Here is a 19,599-nt window from a genome sequence, read left to right on the forward strand (position 1 = left end):
TCTCATCTATTGCATATAATTAAGGAATATGTGCGTAAAAAATAAGATAGAATATTAGTTAATATAGACGTTCGCATATACAAGTTCAAAAGATAGGAGACGAAAAAAAAAATTCAAGAATTTTTACATAACAAATGTAAAGGGTACAATAAAAGAAATGTTTATCAAAACCTTTCTACGTGTATTACATTTCAGTCTTTATAAAGAACAGAAAATGAATGTATTTGGACCATTATGATCAATTTAGGCTTATTTCATATAATGTTGAGAATATAAGCCTAAACACCTAAACTTAGTTTGTATTTAGTTAAAAAGATGCTAGAAGATTATCATCATGTACTCGAGGTCTATTGACAAAACTTTCAATTTGCCTACATTGTTTCCTAGAAAAGAAAAATTTTGGTACTATAAGCAACCCTTATTTGGATTCAACCCTTTTATTTTTGACAATATAAATTAAATCTTTTATCCCAAATAGTGCGTTTGGGAGGAGAGATTTGACCAGAAAAGAAAAGAAAGTAACACAAGGAAATAATTTTCCACCGTTTGGGAGATTTTTTATGTCAAAAAAGAAATGAAATGGACTGATTTGACCAGATTCATTTTGAGGCTACAATAGAGAAAAGCTTTCCGTCCATTTTGGCCTGATTTGGACGGAACGGGGAAGAGTGGCTACAAATTTTTTCAAAATGCCAATTATGTCTTTAAATGGTTATTGAACAAATTTTTAATGATATATATATCCAAAATCTTTCTACTTCTTTTTTTAAACTCCCAAACAATATCAAAATCTCTTCCTTTCTTTTCTTTCATAACTTAAGGTTTCTTTTCTTTTCTTTTCTATCCTAAACTCCCAAACTAGCTATAAGAGTTTGCTTCTTCTACGACACTAAACGAGCTTATGAATTGATGAATTTCATATAATGTAGCAGTCAAATGTGTGAATGGAGTATAGTTAGAGGGCACTTGTGTAAATCTGGTCCACAAAATTAAACGTGGGTTCAGACTTCTTCAGACGCTGGGCTCAGTGCTCCACCCCAGCACGAAGGCGTGTTGTCCCCGTCACATTAACAAACGTACGCCTTTTTAATCCTCTCCGTCTTAAAAGGCGTGCGTCGGAACCCTAAATCCACAATTCACGCCTTCACCAGATTGTCCGCAAAATTCAAATACTTCACCGGCCGCCGGAGACAATATCCACAAGACTAATCCGCAGAGAATCGTTGGTTCTCTCATTTTAACGCTGCAGGTCTCTTAAATACCCTATTGCAGATTTTTTTTTCTTTTCAATTTTCCCTTTTCTTTTTGCAACTCTTTACAGTAGTATCATTTTTATCATAAAATTTAGCAATGAAATGCTACATGTGGAAAAAGGATTGTACTTCTGAGAATGCTTCTTTCCTCAAGTTTGGTTTTTGTTTTTGTTCATTTCTTTTATTGGGTCGTTTTCTATTTAACTGGAAATGGTTCAGAATGCATGATAATATGTATGGCAGTAAACGTGCTGACTTTCTGCTTTCATGGTCTCAGTGGTGAACGTGTTTTTTCCAGTTTCACTGTGCAAGTGATGATGGGCTATGGTTTGTGAGAGAATTTGTTAGTTGGAACACTATTTAGATTAAAGATGTAACATTTACCTTAGAGGCTGATAAGCTGAAACTAGTTTTGGAAAAGACTTGTAAAATAAGCTCAGTGTGTTAACTAGTTGCATGTCCTGGAAGCAAAGATAAGTCTTTATGCATTGATATATGTGATGAAAAAACCGTTGGATTTATGCATTGTCTGTTTCTTGATCAATGTTATCTTTTTGTTGACTGCTGATGTATGTGCAGGATTAGTTCTAGTGCCAGTTGAGCTTCTCATGGATAGAAGTCTTACGCTTTATGTGATTGCTTGGGCTTTACGAACACCCCCATGTATATGCCCTCTTTGTAGACTGTCGACATCTCAGTCAGTGGTTTTAAAATTGTATGATGAGGAAAAAATCTCTTGATTTAATGTTTTAAATTAGCCATTTGTATAAAAGTATGTTGTTTTCGGTATCTATGATGCTAAGAGGTAGAAGGTCCCCCATTGATCTCTCTAGAATTTCAAGCGACATTAATGAGATCTTGGGTCTTTCCACTCACTGCCAATTGGTTTTGAGATGGAACCTCAGGTTCATAAATTTTAGACGGTCAAGTGGTTGGAGCGAATCATGTCTGCTTTAATAAAATTTTGGCTATCAAAATAAGCCAGCCTTAAATGTGTAAAACTTATCTTTAGTTTGAGCACCTGATACTGGGTGCATCTTTGGTGGTATTACTGGAATAATACTTTGGAGATATTTTCTTTAATGTCATTTGTCACCTGTAATTTGTAACATTCTAAATCTCAGTTGTACCAATCTGAATTAGATGGCCATTAAAATCCTAACTGAATTACCTCAACAGTTATGCAGCATCTGTTTTTGTTTTTGGATGGCCATAGAAATTATATAATGCATGTCCGTTGCATTGAATTGTTATCTATAGTATTGGAGTTTTTGAGACGAATTTCTTTTTTGCTAATTACTGTTTGTTTTTCTACCTAAACTTCTTGCTTTCCTTACTAAATAATTTCCATATCTTATGGTTTGTCAGTACTTCTCATTATACATCAGAAGAGGAGATTCTGGAGATTATCATGTAGACGTCAAAGTTACATAAATCCCTTGAAAAGTTCTGCCCATTTGACATTTATTTTCGCTAGTTGCCTCTTGTTGCAGCTATTTCATCATTGGGAACATTTCTTTGACTTCATATCAACTAATAAGGAATGTAACTTGACTACAGTAATAAGAATGTTAAACTATACAAAGCAACATTTTTGTCCTACTGATGCTACATGGTACACGGCAGCTCCGTATTGTCAGTTTATCAACTTCTTCAACTACCTCATTTGACCAGTCTTTCTTTTGAATAAAATCAGAGTTTCAAAGTTTCCTGTTTGAATCTGTATTTCCTTGCTAGTTTTTCTTGAGCATCCTCAAGGAAGATAAAATCAATAATCAAAGGGTTTTATTAATGTTCAGCAACCTTAAATTATACTAACACTTATAGCCCAAGGGTCAGGTTGTTAATCTCATGCCTTAATAGTTGTAATTCAGTTTCCAAGTGCAACTTTCTCTTACTCTCTATTCATGATGTCAGGATCTTCTCCTGGCGTGTCATTCTTTTGGTTTATATATATTGTTAGAATTTCTCAACCTTTTCATTTTTTCTTAATTTGTGTTACATAGTTTTCAAGTTATTTAGACTACTCTTTTCTGTAAGAGTTCCTTGAGTCACATAATCATTTTCATTCTATTTTGACTTTCTATGTATATTTTGACTTTCAATGTACGTGCCAAGAGTCATTGATTTAGGTATTGTGTTTCTAGAGCTCTACATTGTTGTTAATACTGATTGCCATCTAATTATGCTCATAAATTTGCGTTACTTACTGCTACTACGGGCTTTGACGGTTGTGTAGCTTTCTTTTCACTTTAGCTGAGATTAACACATAAGATGATGCAACTATTGTTGATTTCTGAATTGGAAATTCTCCTACATGATTTTATTTACTGATTTGAAATTTACTCAAGTTTGGCTGTTAGTTTAAGTTCTCGCTATTCACATGACTTCTCTTTGCAAAAGAGTATTTTCAACTCCGTATGTATCACTCTGAATTTTTACTTACCTAAAAATTTTTAAGCATGATCTGAACAATTGCACATGTTACTAGCTGTTGGCAATCATTGTCTAAAAGCCAAGGGAGGTAAGTTTGCCCTGGAAATAATGGAACTTTGTGAAATATCCAGGTTAAAAAGAAATATGTAAATTCTTATGTGTGGGTGATGTAAAAAATAGCACAATGACTGTTGACAATATTTATGTAGAATTAAACAAATTCTAGCAAAAGCCTTACTCATGCCTAGATGAATATTCAAATTATATAATCAAATGTTCTCATAAGAAGAAGACGTTTGTGTTGTATAACTTGTTCATTGCAGAAAGAATTACAAATTTATGTAGATACAAGCCCATATCAGTTAAGAATTGGAGAATGACAAGGATAGCAATTGCTAAATAAGGAAGAAAAAAAGTACCGTGAAACCAAAAAGTTTTTTGACTAAAAGAGAGGAAAAGCTTTAGATTCCCCCTCCAAGCCACTTCCTTTTATTTAAAGGGAGGAAGAGGATGTTCTTGTGACTATTAACTTTGAACTTTTCTTGGGATGATTTGTCATTTTATGTGCATTTTAATGTAGTCGTACACTTTACCATTGTTAAGGGTAGTTTTGCTTCTTTCATCTGTTATAGACAAATTTCCAAGTAGCACATAGGCTTTTTCAGTCCAAAATCCATTTTAATAGTGAAAAGCATACTAGGGGTTGGTCTTCCCCTCTATCCCCATGTTAGTGTGTCAGGAGTGGTAAATTTTGTTTTTTCTATTAATAGCATCTTTAACTGTCTTTTGAAGTTTGCCTATGAGCCTCTGCATTTTTAGCTCCCTAATATGAAGGTATTATCATATTACTAATAACAGACCCCCTTATAAGTAAAAATACGACCATTTTAGAACAGTTTTAACAACACTTTCCTGCATGTTATATGTATAGTTTTTATATGACATGAAATAAAAGGTAGTACCTGACATCCAGTGATTAAGGGTCTATGAAATATATGCTATTTCCAAACATGGGTTTTCTCATATCATACAACTATTTGTCTGCTACTTATGGTAGTACACTATGTTTCAAAAATGGTTTTATACTTGTAGGTTCAACTCTGAATATGGAGGAACATGAGCAGACCCATGGTAATCTGCCAGAATTGGCACTGGGACTGGCATCAAGTGAGGGTCCTGTACTCAGTTTGCAGGCTGAGCATCGATCTAGTGACATAGAGAAAGGAAAGGTATTTTTATTGTGTTCATTATCTATATTGATTGACATTTAATATTGATTCTAAACGCCAAACTGTGACAGGATTTGGCACCACTAACATGTAGACGAGCTGATAGGCAGTTTTGGAAAATGAAGCCTTTGGATGCGCGTGTGCTTCTTCATCTTGCACAAGCAGGATTTTATGGTGTATATTGCATTGGGCAATTACCATTAGATCACTCGCTTATCACCGCACTAGTTGAAAGATGGAGAGAGGAGACACACACATTCCATTTTCCAGTTGGAGAGTGCACAATCGCATTACAGGATGTTGCAATTCTTTTAGGACTGCCTATAGATGGTGATCCAATCACTTCACCAGAGTCTTCCAAGAAGATGCAGGAATGGCAGGCTCTGTGCCAGGAGTTATTAGGAGTCACTCCTCCACCTAAAGATTTTAATGGTAATCGACTTCGGCTTCGTTGTCTCAATGAAAGGTTTAAGAGCCTTCCATCAGATGCTGATGACACTGTAATTTTATGCCATGCGAGAGCTCATATTTTGCGTATGATCGGTGGGTTATTGTTCCCTGACAAATCTCAGTCTAAGGTAAAACTCATGTATCTTCCATTCCTCAGAGATTTAGAGGCATGTGGGAAACTCAGCTGGGGGAGTGCTGTATTAGCTTGCTTATATCGTGAAATGTGTCGAGCTAGTAAGTCTAAAGCCAAGGAGATTGGTGGTCCCCTCATTTTGTTGCAGGTAAAAGAATTTTCTCATAAGCAGTATTACATTTTGGCATTAGAAGGTTTATTGATGACTTGGTTTTATTTAGTTATGGGCATGGGAAAGGCTTTTGCCATTTCGTTTGGAGAAAAAACTTCCAAGATTGAAGCCACCATATACTGAAGATGTGTCGAATGGCTCTGATCTTGTTGCTGTGGAGGATGTTGAAGCTCATGTTATCAGTGAAAGAGACCATGATTTACCTGGGAAACCTTTAGGGAGTAGGTAAGTGAACTGGTGCTGGTGAACTCCACCAAAAACACAAGTTATGTTCCTGTGAATGAAACTTGTAATTTTCATCTAATTTTGACAAGGTGGAGAGAGAGATTCAGGCATAAAAAAGGTGTTGCACACAATCTGGAGCTTTACAGAAACCAGCTAGATAGGCTAAAGGAGGGTGAGGTTAGTAAGTGGCATTATGGATTTGGTACTTTCTGTTTTGTTAACCTTTGCACTTACTCTGTGGTAACTTGAGCTTTCTCTTCTTTTCTCCTTCTCAGTTTATATGGAGACCTTACAATCCTGAAGTTACAGCACAATTGCCATCGTATTGTTTGTCTGGTCAAGCAATTTGGCATACAGTGTCACCACTTATATGTTTTAGTATAGTGGAGTGGCATCTTCCAAACCGAGTAATGCGTCAGTTTGGGCTTAAGCAGATGAAGCCACCTAATTGTGATACTCGCAGGGACCTTCATCGGACTGACATGCGTGGAAGGGAAGGTTATGACTTTGAAAAACTTCATTTGCACCATGTTTTGCTCTGGAGAGATCGTAATCAGCATGTCATTCAGGGAGAGCCATTTGACGGAATAATGGCTGATGATGATCCTTATCTTGTGTGGTATCGTGAGATTACTCGCTTAAGGATTGGGAATCCAAGTCAGAAGCAAGAGGAAAGATATGTTGAGAAGGAAGACATAATCAAGTCAATAGTATGTGCTAGGATCAATTTTTGTATCTCAATTACTTGGTCAAGCTTACTGGGTTATAATGATGTACTCTTTTCTCTTTTCAGGCAGAGACAATTGTGAGCATCTATAAGAAAAGCGATGGGACCATCAAGGAATTTAATGAGGATTTGGGGTTACAATCACTTGTACAAATTCGAAGGATGTGCATCAATTCACTGGAGACAATGCAGAAGCACCCTGGTCCAGCTGGACATCTTGCATCTGAGATCGTAGTATCAAGGTCAACACCAGCTCCCTCTTCTTCACATATGCCTCCCCGCAAGAGACACAGAGGCCTTGTTGCTCCAAGATCTCCAAGGAAATCGAGGAAGAAAAATGTTAATAAAGCTTCACCAATTACACCTACTGATATAACTTTGCATCCATTACCAGATGCTGCATCAATTTCAGTTCACTCACCACTTAGTGTTCTAGCAACCTCAGCAGTAGGATTGTCACGGGATCCTCCAGCAATGCCTGTTGATCCTCCATCCCCATCAATGCGTATTTATTCTCCATCTCCATCAATGCCTATTGATCCTCCATCCCCATCAGTGCCTATTGATCCTCCTGGCCCCTCAGTGCCTATTGATCCTCCTTCCCTCTCAGTGCCTAATGATCCTCCTTGTCCCTCAATTTCTATTGATCCTCCATCTCCGTCTGTGCCTAATGATCCTCGATCCCCACCAGTCCTTTGCCTTTCAAAAAATACGTCAAGCTTACCAGTTGTATTTGGAGAACTTTCCTCCTCAGTTTTACCTCTTCCGCATTCTTGTCCACCTCTTCCCCTATCATGGCCTTCTAGTGGTCTTTTAACTCGTGAATGGATCATGGATTTGGAGATTGCTCTTGATTGGTCCTCTAGGAACATGCCTCCTGAACAATTTTCCTCTGTGGTTCCTGAAGAGGTATTCAATCAATTGGTTTTATCAGCATCAACTATCATGTCTAAAGAGCCCAACTGCCTGAGAATAGATGGTGAATTCGGATTGAGCCCAGGATCTAGGGTTGTAGTGGTTGGAGATTTGCATGGACAGCTGCATGATCTGCTATTCTTGTTAAGAGATGCTAAATACCCTGATGATGATAGATTCTTTATATTCAATGGGAATTACGTGGACATAGGAGCTTGGGGACTCGAAACCTTTCTTATCTTGTTGGCTTGGAAGGTAAGAGTAGTTAAACTTACTTATGGCATCATAAGCTTATACCATAGAGGCTGAGATTGTTTAAAGTTTTAGCTAACAATTTCATTGGCTTTTGTAGGTCCTTTTCCCCAACAAGGTACACCTTCTACGTGGTAATCATGAGACCAAACTTTGTTCTAGCAAGCACGGGTTCAAACAGGAAATTTTGGTTAAATATGGGACAAAAGGAAAAGATGTGTACCAAAAATGTTTGAGTTGCTTTATAAAGCTTCCTCTTTCTTCTGTCATAGCTGGTAAAACATATGTTACACATGGAGGACTCTTTCGTAGCATCACTAAAGGAAAGAAGAGTAAAACTTCAGTAGATGACCTGAAGGAGATTGGCTCTTTAGAGGACCTATCGAAAATAAGAAGATTCGTCCTAGATCCTCCTTTAAATGGTAAGAACGCAATTATTGGTGATATATTGTGGTCTGCCCCGTCAATGAGCCCTGGATTTTCCAAGACTAATCAACAATCTTTTGGCCTCTTGTGGGGCCCGGATTGTACGGATGAGTTTTTAAAGAACTCAAATTTGAAGGTGAACACTGTAGAGCAATTTTTTTCTTTTGGTTGGTTTTACCTTTCTCCACTTTCTCTTTCACATTTGTATCTAAATATGTACAATTCGGATATCTCTATTTTTCCTGCATCAGTTAATTATCAGGGGACATGAAGGTCCTGATGTAAGAAAAGACCAGCTTGGCCTTGGAGGAATAGATGAAGGGTACACCATTGATCATGATGTGGAAGCTGGAAGACTAATTACAGTATTTAGTGCCCCAGATTATCCACAGTTCCAGGTTTATTTTTCTGTCCTTTTTCTTTTTAATTTCATTTATCCTCTTCTTTATCACATAGTGTAACATATTTTGGTGGGTCAAGTGGTTTATTGTGATTTTTTAGCATTTTTATCCTATATAATCTATTAAAATTTGTCATTTCAACAGATCTGTTATGTTATGTTTAGATATTTAGAATATAGTTGACTCTCATTTGGGTGGATGGTCACCCTATTGTTTTAGCAGAGCTTGGAGAGATCAAATGTTATGGTGCAGGTGTTTATCTCTCCTGCTGTGAGAATAAAAGGAGTTATTGCTGGGTTAATGGTGTGTTTTAGTTTTTCATTGAAATTTATCCACACCATAAAATAGATTAGCCTCTTTTATATGGTTGATTGGGAATTGTGTATGGGCCTCTAAATAGATCTTCCCTTTGTGATTCTGGTCAGCCAAGTTGGAAATCCTTCTTTAAGAACACTTTTTGATAGAGTGGAAATTATTTCTAGGGTGCAAGGTAAGAAAAGTAAAGCTGGAGAATCTTCTATGCATGTTTTCTGTATTTCTGTGCCTGTTCATGTGTGTGGTTTTTTAATATATATGGTAATTTCAAATGTGGCTTTTAGTATTCATTGGATGGTTTTAGTAGGCCTGAGAAGTTAGTAAAGCTAGCCTCAATCAGGGAAGTTGTTAAGGTCAAACACTTACTGATGCTGAAAGTAGGGTTGAATTGGTTCTTCAAAGCTAATGCAGTGGGGCATTTATAATACTATGGAAGCTAATATATGCACCTGTTTATAGACATATAACACCATGAATGTTTATACATTTCTACATAGCAGGCGAAAGAGGCCAGGTACCTGAATAAGGGAGCATATGTTGTTTTGGACCACCCTGATTTTGATGCTCCCTCTGTACGGATATTTGAAGCAGTCACTCCAAGACCCAAGGTACTGTTTCCAACTCACTTGGCAAAGAGCCAAGTAGAAATTTAAGTTGTTAGCTTTTACTTCTTATAGTACTTGTTCACTTTTGTTTACTGATATTTACTGCCTAGGGAGTGTGGTTAGATAAGATATTCTGTTCAGTTTTCCTTATGGGGTATTCTTGATTATCGTCTCGTCGTAAAATTTTAGGTTCTACTTCACTGACAGGCAAATGCTTACTATGATTACAAAAATGTCGCTGGTTCAAGTGAGGAAGGGAATTTAGCAAGTAGCTCGCATGAAGATTTGGACTTGGCTGGTGGTTCTGATGAAGAAATAAATTGCCCTCATTAATGTTAGTTTGGAGGACCTTCTCCACAAGAAATTTGCAAGGTGCAGATTTCTTTCATTTTCCTCACTATTCCTCCTTTAATGTCGTTTTACATTATATTGCTGTGAAATGTTTGATTCCTCATACTTGGTTTGCTTTGCATGTATAACAATGGTATTCAAGTTTGTTCCTTAGTACCAAAGGTATACGAGTCCTTTTTGATGCAGTTGCATTTTCAAATGTTTGTACTTTCAAGCCACTATCTTTTGCTGATACTTTTGATAGGGCTTGCTATTGTGTAAGAAGATAACTAGTTGTTTTGCTTTGGTTGCATCCCTTTGGTGCCTCTGAATAAAATTATTCCTTCTCAAAAAAGAAAAAGATTAAAACCCTTGGATTAATATGTGGCTTGTATTCATATCTTTATTTGTCCTCCTTCTTCAACTATAGTTGCAGCAGCAGCGTAGTAGAGAATTCTGGTAGCATGGACTGGAGGCTAAGCAACCGCTAACCAAACCAATTCTGAATTCAACAAAAATCCATATAAAGGGGTCCACCACTGGAATTCAGTATATCCACATTAACTAACCCCAATAATTGTGAGTTAATGAGTAAAAAAAAAAAAATTCTACTGACTTAGTCTAAGTACAAAATCTAGCATCTGTCAAACCTAATAAGGTATAAACAATTTACTCTTAGGAAGGGAATGCAGGATTAATTCCAGGACCAGGGGTGCAGTTGTGGCATAAGAAGCAGGAACTGAAGGAGTAGCTAGGGGAAAGGAAAGCCAAATGAGTTGGGAGAGATGAGACAGGAAAGGGAGGAGATGGGCAGCTGAGATTTCACAGAGAAAGCAGGTGGGAGATGGGAGAGGGAGAAGATTGGTGATGGGAAAGGGTGAGATGGGAGAACAAACAGGGTTTGGATTGGGTTTCAAAAAGTAGAGGGATCAGTTGAAGGGGAGAAAGGCCAGGGCAGGAAAAGAGACTGTTTAAACTGATGGGGCGTAATACTTTAGACAAAACTTATCTAGACACCATTTAACTGATTGTATTGACAGAGGAGGTCGGTGTCACTCCAAGAACACAAGGATGGTATGTGGAATAACAGCAAACCTCCAGGGAGGTCTCTGTCATTTCTGTAGATATTAACAAAAGTATATGTTATTTTGCAAGCAAGGAGTCCTTATTGGGGTAATATAAGAGAAATGACATAATATTTGATTAGCTGTTGCTCATGCTCACCTAAAAGCTTTCCTCCTGTGGGTTAACTGTGAGCCTTAGATTTAGGTTTACACCTAATCTGAGCTTCAGGTTCTGTGGATGAGGTACAGGAAATATGAAATCCAAAAGTGAAAAGTAGATGATTTTTATTGCAATGAATTTAGAATAGTCGTGATGTGATGCAACACTGAAGAGGATAGATTGGAAGCAAAATGAGGTCAAGTGATAGTAGCTCTGATTATGTTGCTAAGCATTCAGGTATTAATTGATGGCCTTTGTGCCTGCCTGAGAGAGAGGGAGAGGACTTTTTGGGGTGTAGGGGAAAGGATACAAGAGGAATAATGGTAGATAATCTTGGGTTGACTACCTTGTAAATTAATTTGGCAAGATGTTCTTTGCTGATCCAAATTAAGATTCCATCTCTCCTTTCAAAATCACTAGTAATTGTGAACCATTTTGCGATTATGAACTGCAGAAAGCTGCTGAATTTCACTCGGGCTTGGATCTGCAAGCTATAGAGTTAATCAGACCAAACTATTCCACTGAAGAAAGTCCCAACATGTAAAGAAATTATTGCTTTTACAGTGGCTTGTATAGCACCCAGTAACAAGCAAGATTTATTTGGACTAACAATTATTGTGTGGTTTAAGATGATCAACACAGCTGTAGTTGTCTGCTGGATCTTTTAATATTGAAACAGCTCCTGTAATCTGGATTTGATTTTCTCGACCGAGTGTTTTGGAGTTTAGACTCTCATTTTTCTTGCATCCTCAGCCAGCTTTGTCTTTTAGGCTCCTGCTACTTTCCTTTTCAATTAATGGAACTGCTCTTTTTTTGCATTTACCTTATAGTCTCTCTTGTGCTCTTTAATATTTACACACAAACCCAGGGACAGGTAGTGGTGTTTCTTTCTTGTCTTTTTTCTTTTTTTCCCCCCTTTGTAGGATATTTCCTCATTTTATTTTGATGATGATCACTCTTCTTCTAGGCAGCATAAGTCAAGAAGAAGTGGACACTGGTGGCAGCAGTGCCCCATTTGATAGCTTATGAAGGAACAAGTCCTGTTAAGAGTAGTTCCAGTATTTGCTATTTCAGCCTTTGCCTTTTGGGTTATATGCCTGTAACTTGTGTGAACAAGTGTTACTGGAACTTCACTGGCTTTCAAGAACCGGAGAAAAAGAGGCAAGGTATGGAATTTTTGGTAGCAAAAAGAGTATTCCAGCCTTGATTTGATGGAAGTTATCAGTTTGCACGGGCGTCAGTACCCATTGGAGTTTCTCTCTCTAGGCGTGCAAAACAACAGAGCCTCTGCTCCTCTGAAGCTGGAGTAAGGAATTGTCCACGTCGCCTGATTCTTTCCAACACCCAATTAAGATTTGGGTAAATGAAGCTGAGAGACAGTCCACCAGTGCAGCATTTCGTTCCTGCCTTGCTTCTAACTGGATTTCTGCAAGAATAGAAATAGTAAAGGTGGTTGTACATTTATTACGGTTCACTAACCTTCTGCATAAGCTGTTTCTGGCAGCATTTGGTTCCTGTATTGCTACATAACCGGATTTCTGCAATAAGCGTTCCTAGCCTTCTGCATAAGCTGTTTCTGGCAGATTCTGTGACTTTGTTTAGTAAAATTATGAAGTTGCTGCCTATTGATTGTGACAGCTTATAAAAAATCTTACCCCCCGGCCATCTTCTGTACCTCATCCTGATATTTAAGTATGACCTCATTAACCATCAATGTTTGTTTCTTGTTCATTGGGTTTCAGTAGCAGATTCTGGGAGATCGCTTCCTGGTTTTTATCATGCAATCATAATTGAATGCTAGAAAAAATTGGACCATCTGCCAGCTCAGTGCAAATTGCCTTACATGAAGTAATAATGTCCTTGGTGGTATATCATTCGAGAGCCACAAGAAGAAGACCAAGAAGGTGGGAAAAACACGAATCTAATTACTGCCAAACGAGACATTCATCCGCCTAGCACTTAAAAGAGAGATTTGGAGCATGCATGAACAGCCTTCACAGTTTCGAGTTTTGTCGGCAAGGCTCTGCCCAGATTTCCCCATCTTGTTCTTTAGTCCTGCCTGTAATATATTCTCCGACCTGGGGATCCTCAGAGAAATCTTTCACACCCACAGCCAAAAAGTGATGGGATCACTGTTTTAGAATTCAAGAATCGTCCAAGGTTCAAATAAACAATGAAGAGTCGATGTGAATAATTTGCAGTGAAATTTGAGTCAGTGGCAAATTCGACTTCTGATAATCAAACAACAAAAATGTTCTGTCAGTGCTCTTAAGCTTTCATCCATTACGAGTCAGTAGCAAGGAACATTATGGAAATGAAACTATATTGCTATCAGCAGATGAAGGTGCCAAGGAAGAGTTTCTTTGACCCCTTTCTGACTTGAATCTCCACTTTATAGCTTCCCAGAAGGCAGGTATTGCAACATCATCTGGGACCTCCTTGAAAGATGGCAGGTAATTTAAATCGACGATGACATGGTCGCCTGTGGCTTCCTGGATCTGAAAGTTTAAACGAAGCAAAACTGTAAATTCCAACAGGATAATGGAAATTAAACTGTAGACAGTTTTTGTTTCCTCCGTCGTTCCTTACACAAAATCTATCAACCCATGATTGAGAGGAGCAGTATGAGAGTTTAACGATCACAACGGCCTAAACAGTATTACCGGCATTTTATTACTTGGTAGATCACGCTACAGCAATAAGTTTTGATTTTTCATCACAACATCAATAATAAACAAGAGCTTCCACTCTCCTTGTTTCATTTCCTCTTACTGTGCCTGAACGAGATTATAACTTTCCTTAATCATGCCCATGAATTCTTGAAAATATACCACATAAAAAGCAAATCCTACCTTTTGCAAACAATCATGTGGAATTCATTGTGTAAAATACAGCTGGTCAGATGAGAGTAGAAATGATAGACGTAGAAAATGGTCAGAGTTGAAACAGAAACTCACAACAACATCAAAGCCAAATATGGTAAGGTTGAGAACACTTCTGAGCCAATTTGCAGCATCAGTGACGAGTTCGAGGTCAAGTTGCTGAATTCCAGCACTGCTCACCCCATCCTCAACCTGCTGATTTTTCTTGTCTATAGGTAGAGATTTCAAGCTGCAAGCAATGCCAGCAGTAATGAAAGGTTTGCATATGCTCTCATTCATGTGAACAGTTCTAGTATCATGGCAAAAGATGAGAATAGGAAATCAAGAAAATGGAGTACCTGTCAAAGAGGATAGGCTTGAGATCACACGCCTCTGGTAAGCCCATCAAAGTAGCTGCATTAGGCGTAGACTTCTTAATTGCATAGAAAACCTTCTCCCCCAGGACATAGAACTTAAACAGACAGGATGAATGGTCAACATATTCCTGCAGTTTCAAATGAGTACTAATCCCCTTGTGTCAATGTCTACATGCCATGCTTAGCGTGACATGTTCCATGATAATCACATAAGACAACTCAAATTGGTTTTATGAACATGTAACTTTAGTAAGTGGTAAACCATCATGACACTACTTTGTAGATGCTTGTACATAAGACACATACAACTATATATATGCATGACAACAGAAATTTTAGCAATACAAGTACAAAACGAACAAGTGAGCTGCAGTACAAGAAAGCTTTACCAATTTTTATCAACAGTCCCCACAGTTCCTGGCTTACCTGCACAACTGCTGGAAGGGGAACATTCAGGCCTTTGTACTGCTCCATATTAAAGACTATCGCCTGCCAGTTACAGCAAGTCAAAAGTCACAAAGAGATAAAAGTGACAATAAATCTGGATCTCTCCATCAGTCAAAAAAAAAATTAAAGAGGAGGCAAAAGAGTAACTAACGCAAGTTAAGCAAGCAAAAGAAAAGGACCACCTTGACATAAGAATTTCCAAATAAAAGTTTATAAGCTTTTTAGGTTTCAGGGGAGATTTGCAATCCCCTTTGTACTTGGGAAGTCAGATTTGGTGATTCCTAACATGCATTGCACAAATCAAACTGTTAGAATCTCAAATACTGCTTTAATGTAGGGTAAGTTTTCATGCAACTAGCTGTCTCTAATTTCAAATTTCAACTAACACAACCAGGCTATCTTGAGATGTTGAAATAATTGAGACAGAACTTGAAAGCTCCAAAAGATAGACTTGTATATTTGCTTTCAGTTTTTAAGTTATAAGAGATAATGTTCATGCAAGCAAATTCTTAATAAAAAAAATCCGGCCAATTTAATATAATTGCAAAAAGGGGATCTAATTTCATAGGGGCAAACTTGATATCATAACTTCTAGTAAACAGTTATTGCCGGTACAGTTTAGCAAACAATCGAGGCAAAATTTTTACTAAAACATAAAGATACCAGTCTCTTATTTAACCTGGGCTAGCAAAGCTGAAGTAACTACAGCAGCTTAATCTCCAACCAGGTAACATCTACCAAAAGGAGGGGAAAAAAAGAGAGAGCTGCAGCTACTCATGGCAGCATAAAACTAAGAAAGCATCACTTCTCTGAGTTAGAAGTCAAAAACTTCTTCTTTTTTTTTCCATTTTCATCAATCTCAATCCTCATTAAGCAACATATACATCTAATTCGACCTTAATACGCAAAAAGCTGCTATTTCATATACGAATTCACAGGATTGATAATTGATATTCGAAGAATATTGAGAAAAATATACACATAATGAAAAGAAAGCTAAAGAAAACATTTTTGCAACTGTACATATCCTACTTTGCCAAGCTTTCTTAGTTTCCAAGAATATGCACTCAAAAGTGGTGAATGTTGAACTGATAATTACCATGCTGTGCGCAACAGCTACACCACAAGCAACTTGAGGTTTCACAATATTTGGAAATGAGAGCTTGGCTTCAAACAACCTGTGTTCCAAATTGGGCTCCTCAAAGCTATTAACCTACACGATGAATCCCATAAAGTAATCTGACTGATGAGTAAGTTTAGCAGACTCTACAACACCCACTTCCACCCATTAAGCAATTAGAAAATGAAGAATCAGGCAGTTTTATAGTAACACAGAGTTTATCCATATAACTGCATTCAAAAGATAATTTTATTGTGACTAGGTAATATGAAATTATAGTTCACTCCACTTCTAGGCAACTTTGATACATGTCAGTCTGTTAGTGTGATGTCAAACACTGACGAAAGACTCAAAGGTGGCATCCTAATTATCTAGGTTCAAATCTATGTGACCACAGTCCTAATTTCCTGAGCAACCCCCTGTCTACACATTATTTGTTTGTTTCAAATGACTTTCCTACGTCTTGATAGTCTATTCCTTGACAGGCATCTACATGAAATGGAATACTATGTGATTTACAATATCTCCAGAAAAAGTTAATCAGGGCTCATCGCTCTTCTTTTGAATGGCAAATTATTCCAATATTAATGGTGTGTACTTTTGTCCACATATGTAGGATTTTAGCATGAAAGCATACAGTGTTACAACTATTAATTGGGATAGCGCACCATGAGATGTACCGAAACTTTTTCTTTTTTGAGAAAGAGTCTACTTGTGTAAATTAGGGAAAATATTTAAACATATCTACTTATTTAGTCGAAATTTTCACCTCAAGATGACTAGAATGTCTTAATTATCTCAAACCCCACTGAGTGAAGAGGTGGAAAATTTGGGCCCGCATATCCAATAGAGATTTTGCTAGCACTAGCCTCTGGTTTCTTTTCCAACAAGAGTTTCAAAGGAATAACCTGTATTGAAGCCAAAAATTAGCACTGCAAAGAGAATTTCTAGTCTCTACTTGGACGTTTAAGCAAAAGAGGAGAGACAATCTCAGACAAGCGAAATTTGATACCCTTGTGTTTTCATTTCTTAGGCAAAATCAGATCACTCATTTCCACCACATGTTCAGCAAATGTTTTCTGTAAGTAACATTTCAGAAAGAAGGCAGTCACTTGTTTTTCACATGTTAGGAGATAAGGTGTAAATTATAGTTTTAACATTCTCATTAATGTAATAAACAGAAAACGGAACATACTAAGATAGTGAGATGAACTTACAGGAAATACACAGCACATACTATTAGAATGATACACCATAGAGAATACTCTTAACTGTGATTAGATATTATTTATGATATAAACATATCATAGATAATATTCTAGCAAAACAACCTTGAGAAAACGAGGACCCCTGATTCTGTAACAGCTTTTTATGCAGAGATTTTCCAAACCAAATAGGATCTGTTGGATTCTAAGCCGATCCAGTACAGGATAAATGTTAGGAAATGGATCAATCACACAGCATTCTGGATGGCTCTCAGTGTACCTGGAAAGTTCATAATTAGAATACATAAACCGCAGCTAACTACTTCTTTATTCAAGAGCAGCAGATTGAAAATTTCTCTCGCATACTTTTATCAACATCTGCAATTACCAAATAGCTAGAACAATAGTCTTTTATCAACATAGGTTACCGCTGGAGATAAAGTTTTTCAAACATCTGCAGTACACAAAACAGAGGATAATTCAAGTGAAATAGAAGTGGGAAAAAAATTAAAAGACTACTGTTTTTTAATGCAATAGGCATGGATGTGACATGCACAAGATACATGAGGGAACATAGGAAACCGCTAGAGAAAAAGTTTTATCATCTTGCTCAAAACAGGTAAAATGTTCAGTAAACTACAAAGATTTCTGGACTAATAAATATCTGAAAGCATTTCTGCTGGTGCTTGATATAAATTTGAAAGTCGATTACTGGTCAGATAGAGTGCAGTCAGGCCTTGATTCTTTCCATACTAATTAAAAAGACCAGCGTGGAAAAAATTGTTGAAACTAGATAGTTCTAACTTTACAATGTGTCTTTATAAAGCTCTTAAATTAAAACAAAAGCATCCACATGAAGTTAAGTCACATAAAGTATAAGTGACCATATGATGTTTAGGTTACCTTTGTAAATCCTGCATGCCCTTGGTATACTCAATTTTGTCAACAAACTCCGAACTGCTACTCATTTTAACATCAACAATCTCATCTGTTGCTTTGTGAAGCAGCACATCTACTTGTTGTAACTGAGAAGATATGGGAAGTTCAAAGTTAAGGGGCAAAAATATCAACCCATTTTGCGTTGGATGTGAAGGGAATGCACCTCTCTGCAAATCCAAACACCGAAAATAAGCATCTTTTGGCATAGGCAGACATAAATTTGACACGTACAAGCTCAACATATAAGCAGAACCCAGAGAGTCATTTTGATCAAAATTAAATCAAAGCTAGCTACTCCTCCGTGCTTCTATTCATGCATTGTAATCGGACAATGACAAAGGCGTATATATGGCAACATCGTAATTCAACTTTCAAGGGAACATATAACTGCTAAGTTATGAACCAAATTCGAAAGGCCATTATCGTTGTTGATCCAGCCAGACCCAACAACGCAATCAAATCCATATCCAATCATACATCTTCCAAACTACCTAAAGACTTCCACAGACATGTCCCAACTGACCTTAGCAAAATCTTCTTTCCGAGAAGGCTTCATTATGTAACCGACCACCAAGATGTTCTCCTTGCTTTCTGCCTATTTGTCCAGAAAGATGAGAATCAAGCAAGCATTCATATGAAAGATCATTAATTTAATAATGAGATGATTGAATTCAATGGCTAAACTCCCAGAATCTCATTTTCTAGGCTTTTTCATGGAAATGGTATCACAAGGGCTTCGTCATGGCCGCCTCCAGCCATGATTCAAACAACCGCCGTCCACTGCACCAAATTAACGCAATAAAAGTACGCCAAGAACAACGAAGAAACTAACCTCCATGCTAAAATCTCTAGGCCAAACTTGTCTTCTTCAAAACCCTTCAATGAAGAACAGCAGGAGGAGAAGGGGAATGAGGAGCACTAATCAAGGAGAAGACGATGAAGATGAACTCCGGAAACTCAAAGCTTCCTTGAACAAAGCAGAAAGTTATCAATCAATCGGGTTGGAGTGGAATGCGTTTGGCAGTGGGCTTAATTCGTTTAGCTAAGATTGTTACAATAAAGGCCACTTCAGCTTTGACAGGCAAATTACGTCATTAATATATTTTTTTTCATATCTTTCTTTAAAAAAAAATTTCTGTGTTTTATACATGTGACTAGTGCTGTTAATCGAGCAAGTATTTGACTGTCGAGCTCAACTCGTGGTTAGTTCGAACTCACTCGACTAAGCAGATGAACCTTGAAATGTGCTCGAATTTGGCTTGCCAAATGGGACATATGACTCGAGTTCAAGCTCGAACTTGACTCATTTATCACAACGAGCCGAGCTCGACGCGAGCTCAAGTGTCGAGCTTATGCAAATTGATCACAATGAAAACATATAATTTTCAATTTCTATTCTTTTGACTTGTCAAAATAATATATATGTTCTTCCTTATCGAACTCAAGTGAACTGCTCGAATTACATACGATTCGAACTTACTTGGCTCGTTAATTAATCGAGTAAATTTCTAGCTCAAATTCTACTTGTTTACTAAAATTGACGAGCTCAGTTCAAGC

General features: G+C 37.3%; 2 protein-coding genes across 3 annotated transcripts; one reads left to right on the top strand and one right to left on the bottom strand.

Annotated features, from left to right (window-relative positions):
* The first annotated feature begins 1,101 nt into the window (after positions 1-1,101).
* On the top strand, positions 1,102-12,758 carry LOC113765207 (serine/threonine-protein phosphatase 7 long form homolog). The gene is made up of 12 exons (XM_027309298.1): positions 1,102-1,249; positions 4,782-4,918; positions 4,990-5,649; positions 5,723-5,898; positions 5,988-6,075; positions 6,174-6,608; positions 6,692-7,795; positions 7,893-8,354; positions 8,470-8,616; positions 9,435-9,542; positions 9,747-9,911; positions 12,061-12,758. The coding sequence occupies exons 2-11, from the start codon at positions 4,796-4,798 to the stop codon at positions 9,870-9,872; spliced, it is 3,429 nt and encodes a 1,142-aa protein (XP_027165099.1). The 5' UTR covers positions 1,102-1,249; positions 4,782-4,795; the 3' UTR covers positions 9,873-9,911; positions 12,061-12,758.
* A 159-nt stretch (positions 12,759-12,917) lies between these two features.
* LOC113765208 (inositol 1,3,4-trisphosphate 5/6-kinase 4) lies at positions 12,918-19,066 on the bottom strand. 2 transcript variants are annotated; one of them, XM_027309299.1, is made up of 9 exons: positions 18,875-19,066; positions 18,566-18,637; positions 18,007-18,209; positions 17,230-17,383; positions 15,878-15,991; positions 14,758-14,820; positions 14,314-14,459; positions 14,051-14,204; positions 12,918-13,591 (listed from the first exon to the last, which is right to left on the bottom strand). In XM_027309299.1, the coding sequence occupies exons 1-9, from the start codon at positions 18,878-18,880 to the stop codon at positions 13,400-13,402; spliced, it is 1,104 nt and encodes a 367-aa protein (XP_027165100.1). In that variant the 5' UTR covers positions 18,881-19,066; the 3' UTR covers positions 12,918-13,399. The 2 variants fall into 2 exon arrangements, with proteins under 2 accessions (XP_027165100.1, XP_027165101.1); XM_027309300.1 differs by lacking the exon at positions 18,875-19,066 and having other exon boundaries at positions 18,007-18,128; positions 18,206-18,209; positions 18,566-18,854.
* Between the last annotated feature and the right edge of the window lie 533 nt (positions 19,067-19,599).

Source organism: Coffea eugenioides, chromosome 3 (genome assembly GCF_003713205.1).
Source record: "Coffea eugenioides isolate CCC68of chromosome 3, Ceug_1.0, whole genome shotgun sequence".
Lineage (NCBI taxonomy): Eukaryota > Viridiplantae > Streptophyta > Magnoliopsida > Gentianales > Rubiaceae > Coffea > Coffea eugenioides.

Coding starts and splice junctions, on each gene's coding strand:
- LOC113765207 (XM_027309298.1), top strand. CDS start 4,796: ATGGAGGAACATGAGCAGACCCATGGTAATCTGCCAGAATTGGCACTG. Junction 5,650..5,722: donor GTCCCCTCATTTTGTTGCAG/GTAAAAGAATTT, acceptor GGTTTTATTTAG/TTATGGGCATGGGAAAGGCT. Junction 7,796..7,892: donor TTATCTTGTTGGCTTGGAAG/GTAAGAGTAGTT, acceptor TGGCTTTTGTAG/GTCCTTTTCCCCAACAAGGT.
- LOC113765208 (XM_027309299.1), bottom strand. Junction 17,384..18,006: donor GGCATGCAGGATTTACAAAG/GTAACCTAAACA, acceptor TGAACTTTCCAG/GTACACTGAGAGCCATCCAG. Junction 14,821..15,877: donor TAGCTGTTGCGCACAGCATG/GTAATTATCAGT, acceptor TGTAACTGGCAG/GCGATAGTCTTTAATATGGA.